The sequence below is a fragment of the Diabrotica undecimpunctata genome, chromosome 8, assembly GCF_040954645.1.
Source record: "Diabrotica undecimpunctata isolate CICGRU chromosome 8, icDiaUnde3, whole genome shotgun sequence".
Classification (NCBI taxonomy): Eukaryota; Metazoa; Arthropoda; class Insecta; order Coleoptera; family Chrysomelidae; genus Diabrotica; species Diabrotica undecimpunctata.
This window is the reverse complement of record NC_092810.1, coordinates 44,443,601-44,458,860: the sequence shown is the minus strand read 5'-3', so window position 1 is coordinate 44,458,860 and position 15,260 is coordinate 44,443,601. Positions and strand designations below refer to the sequence as shown.

General features: G+C 34.8%; 1 protein-coding gene across 1 annotated transcript in view; it reads left to right on the top strand.

Moving 5' to 3' along the window:
• The window catches only part of LOC140448794 (uncharacterized), an 853,042-nt gene that overhangs the window by 678,061 nt on the left and 159,721 nt on the right, over window positions 1-15,260 (top strand). The window contains exon 5 of the mRNA XM_072541909.1: window positions 7,813-7,963. Within this exon, the coding sequence (XP_072398010.1) occupies window positions 7,813-7,963 (151 nt within the window). The remainder of the gene's footprint in view (window positions 1-7,812; window positions 7,964-15,260) is intronic.

The following is a 15,260-nucleotide window of genomic DNA, read 5'->3' as shown; positions in this document are numbered from 1 at the left end:
TTATTCAAATTAAAAAACTCTTCTATGGGTTTGTTTATAATAACGTTGACAATATATACAGTCGGGACATCGAGTTAGAATCTATGGAGAAGCTATGAGCATATTAACGCGTGTATTAAAAAACGGCGTAGGTAGGCGTGGCTAACGATGATACCAATATGGCGGTGGGATAATGGCCGGACTCAATAATAATAAAACTACTATAAAAATATGACTAGTTATTCAGAAGATTTAATCATAATCTAAAAAAGTGCAATACATTTTTAATAAACTGTGATTTACTTATCCCGCAATAAACACTAAAAACACGATATATTATACATAAAGATAAATTAATACAGTCAAATACTATTAATTTATTCTCTAAAGTATGGGCCATTACTTTGTTTACATATTTGTATACTAACCTGTAGAACGTTATTCCTGAAGATTTTTTATTAATATTGCTTTTGCTACTGCAAATACGTTGAGAACAAGAAACCATTATTATGCACTATCACAATATATTATTACAGTTTCTATAAAAGTATTATAAAACTAAAAATATTCGAAAAACAACAAACGTAAACAAACATATACGATCTGTCAAAAGTGTCAAAACAATCTTAACAATATGGCCGAAGTGAGGTCGTTTTTAGTCACGTTATGCCCTCTCCATAGATTCTAACTCCATGAGTCGGGAACAGTCTATGTATACCGCCAATTGTTACGTAATTCGCTGGCGTTACAGTTGCTTAGGAATTGGCGTCAAATTTTTGATGGATAGAGCTAGATTGATGGAAGGATATTTCATTATGATTGAAGAGAGGTCTGCATGCTTAGGTAACAAGTTTTTCTCATCTCTCTTATTGAGGCAGATATGAATAATACCTCTATTGAAGATTGTCACTGCATCTTTGCGCGGTCGTCCGATACTTCTTTTGCCGATTGGTGACTTTTCTCTTGCTATTTTGACGACACGGGTCACCTCCATTCTGCTCATGTGGTTATTCCTTTTTTTGCTATTTTGTGTTCATTCATTTATATTCTGTACGTTAAATTTTCTTCTAATGTATTCACTTATCTTTTAATCTCTTAGCGTATTTCCTGTAATTCTTCTCAGTGCTCTCATTTCTGCCGTTTCCAGTAGCCTTTGCATTGTTGCTGTGTCGGGTCTTGTTTCTGAGGCATATGTCATTATTGGTCTCACACTGGCTTTATAAATTCTTGATTTCATCTCAGTGTTAATGTGTATGTTTCGCCATATAGTTGTATTAAGGCATCCTGCCAATCTATTTGCTTTTTTTACTTGATCTCTTACTTCTTTGTCCAGGTCTCCATAGCTGGACAGTGTAATTTCCAGGTATTTTATTTTTATTACTTGTTTAATACTGATGCCATAAATTTTTATTTTTCATCTAGTTGGTTCTATGCTGACTACTATTCTTTTAGTTTTCTGAGATGAGATTGTCATATTAAATTCTTTTGTTTTTATGTTAAATCTGTGTCGTCTGCCTAACACAGTATTTTTATTTCTTTGTTTCCCATTCCGTATTTTCTTCATTTGTTAACCCTTTTGATGATATAATCCATGATTAAATTAAAGAGCTCAATGAGTCTCGTTGTCTTATTCCTCTGCCTATTTCTATGGGTTCTGTAAGTTGTCCATTTATTTTGATTTCAATTTTGTTGTTTTGGTCGATGTTTTCGATAATGTTTATAATATTTAGGGGAAATTCTCTATTATACAAAAGATGGATTACATCTTTGAGTCTTACTCAGTCAAACGCTTTCTTTAGGTCAATTAGACACAGAAATGCTGGTCTATTATAGTCTAGTGATTTTTGAGTAATTTGTTTTAAAACGAATATTGCATCTGTACACGATCTTCCACTACGAAAACCCTGTTGTTTATCTGCTAATCTTATCCTCTGATTTATTAGTAATTGTACAATTAGTTGTAAGTTTTAGAACAGTATTTAAAAAAATTATACCTCTGTAGTTTTCTGGCTGTTTTTATCTCGTTTGAATAGTAGGATTAGTTCGCTCATTCTCCATTTTTCCGGTATTTTATTGTGTTTTATAATTTTATTAATTAATGTTGTTAATTTTTCTGTCATTGCTGCTTCTCAATATTTTAGTAATTCGTTTGATATCCCGTTTTTACCTGCTGCTTTTCTGTTCTTTATTTTTTAAGTATTTTAAGAACTTTCTGTACATTTATAGTAAGTTCTTCATTTATGGTAATTTCTGGTGTTTTCGGATCTAGCGTCGTTTGTTCTTCCTCTGCATAGAGCTTTTTTAGGTAGGTAGTTAATCCACGTATCTTTTACTATGTGTTTTAGTTTTAGTAGTTCTTTCACCTCTTCTGAAGCGCCATATTTCCTTTTGCAGACTGTAAAAACATGTTCCATTTGTTTCGAAAAGCGTTTCCAGTGATCATTTTTTATTTTGCTTACAAGTGCATGTGTTTCGTTTCTAATGGTCTTGTAAGTATATGATAATTTTTTGTTTATAGAAACGGATGGAGGCTACAGCTCTTGGAATTTTGAAACCAGTATTGTGATCTGTATGCAGATGATGTTGACCTAGGGCTAAAACTAAATATGTTTTAAATTCTTTGATTAGATTTACCTACGGAAAATCGTGACTGCAGATAAAAAAAACGACCAAACTAAAATCAAAATTAAAAACCAATTCAATATAACAATAATAAATAATAAAGTTACAAGAAGTAAGTATAAATGGTAGAAATAATTGGAAGATTTGTTCCACAAATTAGGATGGCGATCTTACTACCACTTAGAGCTTAATAAGTAATGTATTTAGTTCCAAGTCGAAGGACCACCCACTAAAGTGAAAAATAAAAACACAAGCATTAAAAAATACGTAATTTAATGATTAACTTTGTTAATACAACTAAGTTGAGATCTAGGCAAAGTTTTAGCGTAAAGTTTTTATATTTAAACCGCAGATCATTATCCAATTTACACGAGTGCGCTAAACACCATACGAGAGCACTGTTACAGTTTATACGTTTTACTATTAAAACTGTTACATGAACCAAGGATGTTTCCTTTAGTATTATTATACTTTATTAGTAATGAGCCTTTGTGAAACATGTAGCCTTTAAACTATAAGCTATATATCACTATAACTAGGTATACTCAATACGCGAGATTCTAAAACTCTTAAACCAGATATGCGTCGAATTTGGTCAAATACTAAACTAACACTAACCAATATGCGAGAGTTGAAAACTCTAACCAAGACGCGACCAACTAAGCTGTCATACAATTTGATACTAAGCACGTGACTACTTTCAAATTATCATTGCCTCACCTATTAGAGGTCAGGGGAAATTTCTTTGACATTTCTATTAGCTAACTAAAACTCCCTTCTGAATGATTGCTAACGGGGATTTCCAAGGTACCAGTTTTTAATGGTTAAAAACAGCTTTTGAATGCTTTATACCAGCAGCGATTTCTTTGGAATTTGCTAGCAGAAAGTTAAAGGTAACTGGGTAGATTTTACGAAATTAGAAATTGTTTGTTATCAGTGGCTTAGCAATACTTGCTGGCGTAGCATCCATATAAAGGACGATTTAATGCAAGCTTAAGTGGAAAAACAGATGAAACAACGTTTACAGAACAGTGACAAGATATTAAAACACAAAATTAAGTACAAATAAACCATATATAGGTACAGGAAAACCAAAGCAAAAGACTTTTATGACGAGGAATTAAAAAATTCTGAAAAATGGAAATAAGAAGGAATGGAAACGTTGTCGGTCACGACAGATGAGTGGTCTTATCGAGATGTGTGTAGACCGTTTTAAGAAAATATAACAATTTAACAGACAACTTATGCACATAGTAAAGGATAATCGACTAATTAAATAAATAATAAGTTACCAAACACTCCTTGAAGAAGCTGAGTTCGATGCCGAAACAGCCAAAAAATCCCTATACCCTGAACTAATAAAGAAGAAGAATGAAAATAAAACAATCTTTTTAATTTTTTCTTAAAACAGTTTAAAAATAGAAAAAACAATGTCATTTGTCAATTTTATAATTTTGTAATAGACTCAATAAAAACTACGTTGACAAATTACAAATAAAACAAAAAATGCTGCACAGTTCTTTAAAAAAAAATGTGTTATTCCGTTGAGAAATTGCTCGTTACAATCGTTTCGATGGCAAACGTCCTGAGCGTAGTATTGTTTTTGACACATCGGCATTTTTAGTGGGAAACAAACTTCCGCCAAAGAGCGTTTTTGCCACATTCCAATGCTTCTCGCCGGTGGTGGTGTTGATGGTGACGGTAGCGGCGGAGCTGGTGCGTTAGCTGCAAACCGTAATTGCGCTAAAACCGAATAAAAGTCGCCCACACTTACACTTCATCGAAATGTGAGCTCAGCGGAAGTTTATGGCAATCGGGGGTAATGTACCTGAACATTTCAAACAACGCGATGGAATGATTTGATTAATGACGTCAGTGATCTTTAAGTTTATTTCGCTATTGACTTAATACTTTTTGAATTTATCGTATATATTAAGAAGTATAAAATCATAAAAATATATAGCTGACACTGGCGTTTAAGATCCATATAATCTAAGGCCAAAGAGGGGCTGCTAAACACAAACATTTTGAGCTTTGCTAAACTCGTTTTAATAAAGTTTTAGCTAAAATACAGTAATTTGAAATTGACCTTTTTATTGAGCCGTCTCCTTTCGAAGGTTGGCGATCTAAATGATAATTGTAGCTTTGGAAACTGCTGCACGAAAGATTTCTGTGGATGAGCGGTCCAACCATCACCTCGGGTCTTTCAATCACGAGTTCTGGCGTTTTCCAACTAATCTTTTGCCCAACATTTTACTTTCTAATATAATTTGGAGTAATTTATATCTTCCACGTCCCAACACATGACTTAAGTATTGTATTTTTCTCTCTTTGATTATGCTGAGTATTTTTTTTTGTTTACTTATGCGTCGCAGTACCTCACCGTTGGTAACACGTTGGTAACTTTTTGTATCCATGGAATTTTCAGCACCTGTCTGTATAGATACATTTCAAAGGCATCTATTTTTGTTCTCTTTTAAAGTCCATTGTCCAACTTTCTTTTCACTTTTGAAACTGCAAGACAAGCATTTGTGAAAATAAAAACAATGCTTACCAACAGAGACCTTCAGTTGCATCTCAGATTGAGGGCTCTAAGATGTTACATATTTTCTATCTTACTATACGGAATGGAAGCCTGGACATAGAAGAAACAACACATAAGAAAAATAGAAGCGTTCGAAATGTGGTGTTACAGAAGAATATTAAAAATTCAGTGGGTTCAAAGGATTACCAATGCTGAGGTACTACGACGTCTAAATAAGGAGTTAAAAATTATGAACAGCATAAAAAGAAGAAAACTAGAATATTTGGGTCACATAACCAGAGGAGAAAAATATGAGTTGCTGAGAATTAATATGCAAGGAAGGATCCAAGGAAGAAGAAGCATAGGAAGAAGACGCATCTCCTGGCTGAAGAACCTTAGAGAATGGTTTAACTGTAGTTCACTATAGAAGGAGAAATCGTATCATCTGATCATTCGAATTCTGAGCTCTAGACTAAGGTGTGATCTTGTAAAAAATGTTTTCATGTTCATGAGTGTTTTCCCCGCTTGTTCGATTCTTAATAGAATTTCTTTAAATTACTATTTAAATGGGAATAAGCGACAATTAAAGGTTAAAGTAAGTTTATTGACGTTTCAATTTCCACTTCGGACCTCATTCCTAAAATACAAACATTAGTAAATTAAACTTACTTTAACCTTTACTTGTGGCTTATTCCCATTTAAATAATAATTACTTAAAAATGCCACAAGAGAATAGATTTAGCACATTAAGAATTTTTTTTTGGGGTTAGACTGGCTGTGGCTGTGGAGCTGTAGCATCACTGATGATGATGATGATGTTAGACTGGCTGTTGATATTTGCTCCCAAATGTTTTATGGAAGTAAATATTTGTTCTGTTTTATTATATTTGTCCCTTGGCATACAAATGTACGTTTGTTGATATCTTTGAAAATAGTAGAATTTTAGTTTTGGCAAGATTTATATATAAACCGAACATTTCGCTATGACGAACTACCGCATTTATGATATTGTGTATATAGTTCTTATGCGTTGCTTGCTATTAGGATAGTATCATCAGCGTACCTGATATTGTCTAGGCTGGTTCCATTAATGTTGATTCCACCTTGAACCTCGTTTAATGCTTTTCTGAATATAGATTCCGAATACAGATAAAATAACAGCGGTGGTAAGGCGAAACCTTTTTGCACTCCTCGTCGAATTCTTAAATCTTCGGATGTTGTGTTCTCTATGTTGCAGTTTGGTGCCAATATAGTTCTGGAATAATTCGCAAGTATTGTTCTTCAATTCCATTTGTTCTGAGAATTTCGGTCATTTTTTGATGGTTATCGTAGTCAAATGTTTTTCGATAGCCAATAAAATATGCATATACATCTACATTCATGTCTCTGCATCGTTGTGTAAAACAAATTTAAGGCAAAAAGGGTTCTTTCGTGTTCCAAATCCATTTCGAATTTCGAATTGAGTGCCACTCATCTGAAACTCACACTTGTTATAAATTCGTGTATGAGTGATTCTGAAAAAAGTTTTAAGGATATGCGACATCATGCTTAATATTCGATAGTCATCGCAGTGTGAGGCATTGAATTTTTTTGGCAGTGTTACGAATATTGATTTTGGCCAGTCTGATGGTATTTTACCTGTGTCATATATCTTATTGAAAGTGTTGTTGTCAAGTCGAGGCTTTTGACCTAGCTAATGCGATTTTCGCGCAATCGATGACATTTGGTAGTACCTACTAATATCTATGCACAACAAAATAACTTTTGCGTGTCCAATTTTAAGTCTCAAATTCTTCATTATTGTTTCTACTGTATATTGCATCTTCTGAAAGTGTGAGAATCATATAATATATAATTATTAATATTAAAAAACACTTTTTCATGATAAGCGTCCAGTAATCGTCACAGATAATAATAGAAATTTCAGAGCTGCCTCAATCAACAATAGATAAGATAAACACTATGCTTAAAAAATAACAATACACCTTGCCTTGATGGTATTCACTGAGAATTTCTTAAAGTAATGTGCGGAACGAAATGTCGATTCATTGATATGGTACTATCACTATTTAGTGGCAGCCATAGCTCAGTGGCTATGTTACTGGCTTAACAAGCTGGAGAGCCCGGGTTCGAACCCCGGCACCGACAAAATTTTCAATTTCTAATTTAAATGAGCTGCAACCGTGCTTCGGAGGGCACGTAAAGCCGTCGGTCCCGGCTACCAAAGCAGTCGTTAAGTCATGTTAGGAGCGCTTGCGCGACCTGAAAACCCTAACACTAGACCTTAGCCAGAAGGTTACACGAAGTTTACTTTACTTACCACTATTTAACGACATATACGATCGTGAGAAATCACTATTTACCACTATTTACAAAAAACCGCATGTAAAGAGTTGTGATCAATACGCCTAATCAGTCTGATTAATACGATAATAAAAGTATTCACTAAAATTATTTATAGTGGGCAGAAATCTAACAATACTTCATTGAATAAATTTGTCAATTAATTCTTACCAAACTATGTAACATTGAAACGAACCTGAACTAACTTTTGAGCTTCAGTAATGTGTTTATATACCAAACAAACAGCTTTTTCAGCAGAAACCTTTTCTAAAATATATTTTTTTTCAATTTGACTATTATTTACATTTTTAAAGTAATGTTAACTTTTGAACTTTCTTTTCCAGTGGTCCAATCTAATGCATTACGCCTCACGCGAATGGACGCCCCTCCTGTGGCGGACCTAAGACAAAACATGACTTTGGACTGCCATTTTGATATGGGAAATGAAGATCTCTACGCAGTCAAATGGTACAAGGATGACCAGGAGTTCTTCAGGTAATATTTTATTTACATTTTTGTTTAAACTTTTTTTTTGATAAATATTTATACCACTAATGTTGTTTTTAATTATTTTAATTACACAATTGACTTTTGGTATTCAATTCTAATAAATTATGTTAGTTTACTATAGATCAAATTCCAAGAGATTTTTTTGTATAAAGGAACACGAGGCGGAATGGTCTAATTTTGATGCCTAATTTTTGTTGAAAATGAAAACAAACTGCAGAAATTAACTATCAATTATTATAAAAAAAAATAAATAAAATGAAACTATAGAAAAAAAATCAAGTTAGTTGACAATTTTACTTGCTATGCAAAGTAGTTCACTTTACCTATTCCGCCCCATATACGGGGTAGAACGCGATTTAATTTTTTATTAGCTCACAGTCATAAGAAAAGCATACATTAAAATATAATTAGTTGGAAATTATTAATAATATTAACTTTTATTAATATTACCTCTAACATAATTTTTATTTGATACAAAATTTACAGATAAAACCTTATTCATCATCCACGTCCGCACAAGAAGTATGTGCCCAACTATAGCACGATGAGCATGATACCCATCCTTCATGGAAAGTTTAATAAAAGTCGTGGCAGTATAAACACTGGGCGTCATCTTTAGTGTCACTGGAATGAGAGTTTTTTTCTTGTTTTTCAGACCTTTATTTAACATAATCCTCTTCTTTTTTACCACCTCCTCTTTAGTGGCTTTACTTCCGTCTTTAATATTAAAGTTGACTTTTCTTTTTATCCGTTCTACTTTTTCAACCGACTTAGCTTTTGTTTCAACTGTAGCAAGTATGGCGATGAAGTCAAAATAGCTGCTTTTTTTTTAGAAGTTCTCTTCTTATTCTATTCCACTTTCGGTATCGGTAGAACATGTTGAGGAGAAACAGTCGGAAATCACGTTATGTTACAAGAAATTTAAGGATTTAAAACAGTGTCTGGCATCCATGAACACTGAGGAAGAATGGGTAGATGTCCACCGTTAGATGCTGGTGTTTTAGAGTTTGTTCCTATGAGTTTAGTAGTGGCATCATTTGGATTAATTTGTTTCTTCTCAGCTATTTCTTTTGTCGTTGAAAAATTATTGGCATTACTAGGCTTTAAATTATCTATTTGAATATCTGTTGGTGCAGGTGGAAGAAAATCGTTTAAGGCATTAACACTAGAAGCCACATTCCTGTTTTCCTATAGTCACTTAGTGCTGTTTTCATTTTATCTACAATAATAAATGCAGCTCCAAAAAATGATGCAATTTGAAATAAAGTCACTACTTTTCCAGAATTTGATCCTAACCATTTTCGCAATTCCTCTTCATATTAAACACTAATAGGCTTCATCAGTAAAACTTCCAAATGCTGAAGAAAGTGCGAAGAGTGAAAAGGAAAGCGGAGCAATACAACTCCATTATCTCAAGTAAGATCAATGAGTTCGAGGTTTTCGGTATGTGTTAGCATCCGTTAAACGGAAGCAAAACAGGAGCATTTTTTGTGGCCTTAGAAAAATATCAAGTTTTTTTAAACCAACCAACAAACGTTTTGGTTGTAACCCATCCTGAGTCAGATACTTCTGTCCACCTGGAGAGTAGCAGACCCAACTCGAAGTTTTGCTGCTTTCGTTTCCTAGGGAACATTAACATGGGGGCCATGTAAGATACACTGACAGAAAAACACAACTCCACAATTACAGTTTAACCTCTCTTAGATGTTTGATTGCATACCTGCCATTTCCTTTCTTCCTTCGCACAAGCTCCAAAGGTTGCCTCAGGTCTTCTTAAACTTTAATCGGGATTTCTCTTTAAAAAGCCATTAATCCAGTCTAGTCCTGCTTTTTCATTACTTTGGTTAAACTTATTAACAATTCTATTGTGATCCGCTAACTGATACTAAAGGTGACGTAAATCTTTCATGGATATGTCAAAGAATCTTTTTCCATGTTTTACGTAATTAGAGAGTCCTGATGTTAATTGAAAGTACACATAATTTTCCTGAATTTTTGTTCATGCGAAATTCCGGACTATCACGCTTTTTCTTAACATATCGACACAATGTTGATATTGGTACACCAAATTAAGACGAGGCTTTGTCTAAACCTATGTAACAGTCAATTACTGCGGAAATTGCCTGTTTCATAAAATCCACAGGTCAACTTTGTCTCTCTGTTTTTCTAACATAGTTGCAAACCCTCTGTAAGAAGAACACTTGAAAGTAGTTTTTTGTTAAGCGACATAAAATAAAGCAGGTGGAATGAGACATCTCGTTTTGTCTTGAATTTTGAATTTCAAACTTTTGTGAGGTTATAATATAGCATTATGTTAAAAATCTGTAAGGGTTAACAGAAAACTACAATATCCATTTCAATAATACTTAATGCTGGATAAGCAATAAGAAAAATTTAGTTACTTACTTTCACATCTGAAATGGACAAAAAATGCAAGAATACAACTGAAATTCACAAGTACGTTATAAATACCACCTTCACTTCGCATTAAGTAATGGCGACTACCAGTTACAGAACTACTCATCGGAGCGTAGCTTACGACCAAACAGCGTAGATGGCAGCATAACACACGCGTAAAAAAATTTCTTTCTTCCTCGCCGGTCCATTCTGCAACGTGTTTCCTTACTGTTTAATGTTATATTTTGTCACGAGAAAACGTTTACTATTGTGAGGTTGATGAGTTTTGTTTAATAAAATTTTTAGCTGCAGCTTACTGTAATGCAACGTGAAAGCCTACATTACCTGAATCTTATAATAAAAATGTTAATAAATAAAATATAAATAGAAACCAAGAACCAACAGATCGGGTGTTTCAATAGTATCATCAACTTATACGAAACAGAGAAAGAAGTAGGGCATCAATAATTAAATATATACTATAAGAAAAAATGGAAAGCAGAGACAATATGATAATTAAAATTCAATTCCGTCGCACTACGATGATATGGTGATGAAAAAAAAACATCTGACAATAAATAGACTAAAAAAAGGTTCTAATGATTAACATCGTGTAGAAAATACCGAATTAGAAAAACTTTCACACAGAATAATACAAATGAATAAATTTTAGCTTCGAGCGGTAATACCTCACATTTTTTAGCAAAGCATATTTCTAAGTAAAAAATACCAACTGCATAACTTGTTTAGAACTCACTACTTTTTAAAGTCACTTAATTTTCATTCAAATACTCTGAGATCGCATAAACAGTGACTTATTAATTTTATTATTATTAATCGATAATAAATTCCACAAGGAAACGAAATTCCTGTTGCTATCAGTTGCTATCAACATGTCCTCACAGACACTTCATCTAAGGACTAGCAACCTCCAGTGGAGTCTTACGTTGCCATGTTATCTATTCCTGTTGTAACTTAAACATCCTAGTATATATAATCAAATAATGTAACAAATTCAAATTAAAATAATTTAACGGGTTTTTACCCAAGTATTAAGTGTCTCAAAACATGTATATTTAGATACATTTAGGATGAAAATATTAATTCCGAAAACGTTCTGTGATGTAGCCCCATAAGGTTTTTATTATTGAAGAGGTCGGGGCAATAAGGGACCTTAGCCTCATTTGAAAAGTTTTAAGTAAATCACATTTAAAGTTTTTGAAAATAACAAAACAAATAAAAATTCTAAAGGCCAGAATATTCCTACAATATTATTTTTTTATTAAAACACATCGGTTTCGTCATTCCTGTCTATTTTCTCTGTTTCATCAACTTGGTTGTGGTCTTGTTCAATGTTACTGGTACTGTTTTCAATAATACTGAGATAAAATTGCTGGTTTATGGGAGGAATATATGGCAAAAGTTTCTTTATGTCCTGAATTTTTTTGATGTTAAGTACTATTGGTCCTCCATATATTTTTTAAGGATTTAGTTGTTAATATGTTGTCACCAAACTTTACACCCCTCTTACCAACATTTACTTCATCAAACGCTCCATTTAGGGTGTGTTTCATGAAAATGGAATTTGGGTGTTCGCTATCGAACCAAAAGCAGCTCACGTCTGTAAAGTTGAGTGGTTGTTTCTCGATGGTAAATGTTTTTTTTTTGTTAGAACTATTTCATCAAAACTATAAAAATCTTCCTGTGACATTTCAACTACTGCAAATGGATTTTTTCTGTTTGATTTTCTTACAATTTCAAACCATTCTTGTGGAGAAAACACTTGCTTAACATTTTTTTTCTATTAAAGCAAAATCTCTATCTGAAGGCAAATAGGTGTGCCCAGATACTAGAAAACGATGTTCTATGGTTTTGTAATTTTTTTCCCTAACTAATTGCAGCCATAATGCCATTATTAGCCAATTCTTGTTTTGGCCCCCGCAATTGTCAGTAAAGACTACAAGATTTTCAGATCTTGATGGCTTATGGGTTATATACTTTAGGAGTACACTAGCAATTTCGGAACTTCCTCTTTTTGCAACTAGCTCTGTCCACATAAACATATGTCCTTGCCCATATACATAATCATGTACGCCAAGATTATAGGTCCATGCTTTCCTAAGGTAAAATGCTACGCCAACAGTCAATGAAAGTGTGGGTAAGGTTTGTTGTAAGTCGAATGAAATTATGTCAGTGTTGTGAGTTTCTTCATTTTTCATAATTTCGTTCTTAAGGTCTTGCTGCATTGCCTGTGCGCCACTTTTATGTAACCGTAGTTTTACCTGGAGATTTTTGGCCTCAGATTCATTATTATCGGTATTAGAACCTATCATAACATTTAGTGAATCACAGGTTGAACACGTATCGCTTTTGGGCATCTTAAACCCTATGTTGTATTCTAAGGTAAAAATTCTTCGGTACCGATACTCTTTAACTGGAATAACACTACGCTCTTTACACCAAGCAATGTAGTAATCCTTATACAGGCTTGAAATATTAACATCATGATTTATATACACTCTGTTTGGATTAGCGGTTCTACTATAATGGCTAACATATTAAGGGATACTTCTAATGTGGTCGTGGACTGATTGTACCATTTCTGGGGCAACTTTGTTCGGTCTATTGTGATGTTTACCTCTTTGATCTTTTTTTGGTGTTGATCTTCCTTCAGAAATTTGTTTTGAAATTAGTTTAATTCGCTTACTTGAGTTTTGTAGTCCATGAACCGATAAAAACTCCTGTTTGCATATCTGCACATCTATTCCGTTTACTTTTACAAAATACTGTTGTGAATTTATTAATTGTTATGTCTTTAATTTATAATGTCTTTATCAAAAGGTTCTTATCTAAATTTATTAAAAAGCACAATAACTGATATTAATTTATTTATCACTAAATATACATAATTTATTAAAAGGCGAGCGTAACAATAAATATCGCGAGCGCGAATCTTCTTTATTAACTGTTTCCTATTCTCCAAAAAGTCCTGTTATATATTCACTACTGTTAGACTAGAAACGTCTAAAACCTTCTTGAGTAGACGACGGCGAAACGGTAAAGGCAAACTGGATTTCCCACATCGGTTCGACCTTGTTCTGGAAGGTCCATTCAGGTAAATAGACGCCTCTTGTAAAATCTAAAACATAAGCATGTGAATAAAAACATGTTTACAGGTTAAAACTATGACTCATATTTTTACGTAACATTGCCCCCCTCTCAAAAGATGGTTCCTCCTGGAACCTTGTCGGGACTAAAACTGGAGCGGTATGCTGGTATCGGCAACTGGACCCTCTTTTACAACTTCCAGTTGTATAAAAATGACAAGGGACGGTTTTCTCTCCGCACCAGTAACTATGCGGATTGCAACAGACTAACACCTGGACTTCGGTGTCTTTAAAGATCTCCTCCACCATATTTCGGATAACCCTCCAATCTAATTGGCGGCACTCCAACTTTGGCATGGCTAACTTTTGCACGTCGGACTCTAGTACGTGCTCTCTCAATTGAAGTAAGGCTTCCCATACATCTCGGTAGGTAGGTTGGTCACGGGCAGTGTCTTTTGTTACCAGGTAGAAAAGGTAACGTGATGCATCTTGGAGTTTCAAGGTTTTACCGGGAGCTGGCACTTGGCATTGAAGTTCTGCAACTCGACCAAACTTCCTTCGAAAGACGGATGCCAACCCTGGTACGTCTTTGATACTGGCCGGGATGGTAAGGGCCAGCGAGTGGTCATCGGGGAGCGCGAGTAGATCTTGCTTTTCTTCAGTGGTAACACCATGTCTTGCTTTACCGGTACCTCCATAGGCACCCATGAATTCCTCAAACGTGAGGTCAGACACATCTTGGACTTGGTTTACTTCCACTTCTTCATCTACGTCGTGGTCACCTTCGAAAGACGCCAGCCGGTTATGGTGTACTATCATCGGCTTTCCCCTCGGAATCTTGCTTATTCGGTAGATGACATCGTTGATCTTCTCCATAATGAGGTATGGACCTTCCCAAAACTGCTGCAATTTGGGAGAACAACCTTTTCGCTTCTTGGGATTATACAGCCATACTTTGTCGTTCTTCTTAAAGCAACCCTTTTTGGCTTGTGTATCGTACCGTTTCTTCATTCGGTCGCTAGCGATCTGAAGGTGGGAACGGACCAACTCATGTACATCGTCCATTCTTCTTCGTAATTCGATCACATAATCTTCACCTGCTACATCTTCTCCAGGTCGACATCCAAACTCGAGATCACAAGGTAGTCGCATTTCGCGTCCGAATAGGACTTTGGCTGGTGTCTGGCCTGTTGATTCGTTAACAGCAGATCTGTAGGCCATTGTGAAGAACGGAAGGTATTGGTCCCAGTCTCGCTGATGATCGGACACCATCTTTGTCAAATACTTGCCAACTGTCCTATTCATTCGTTCTACCATACCATCCGATTGCGGATGATACGCGGTAGTTCTTGTTTTCCTTATGCCTAGTCTATCACATATTGTTTGGAATAGATCGCTTTCGAAGTTCCTGCCTTGGTCACTATGTATCTCCAAAGGCACTCCAAATCGGCTGATATTTTCTTGGATCAACTTATCTGCAACGGTGGCGGCCTTCTGGTCGGGAAGTGCGTAAATCTCGACCCACTTAGTAAAGTAATCCATTACTACCAACATGTACTTGCCTCCATTTTCACTTTCTGGAAATGGCCCTGCAATGTCCAAAGCTATTCTTTCAAACGGGCTTCCAACATTATATTGTCTCATAGGAGCTCTCCTTTTTCGGTGAGGCCCGTTACTCGTAGCACAAATAGTACATTTCTTACACCAGTCTTTTACGTCGTCGGAACTGTTCATCCAATAAAACCGTCCCCGAATTCGCTGAAGGGTTTTCCTTACAC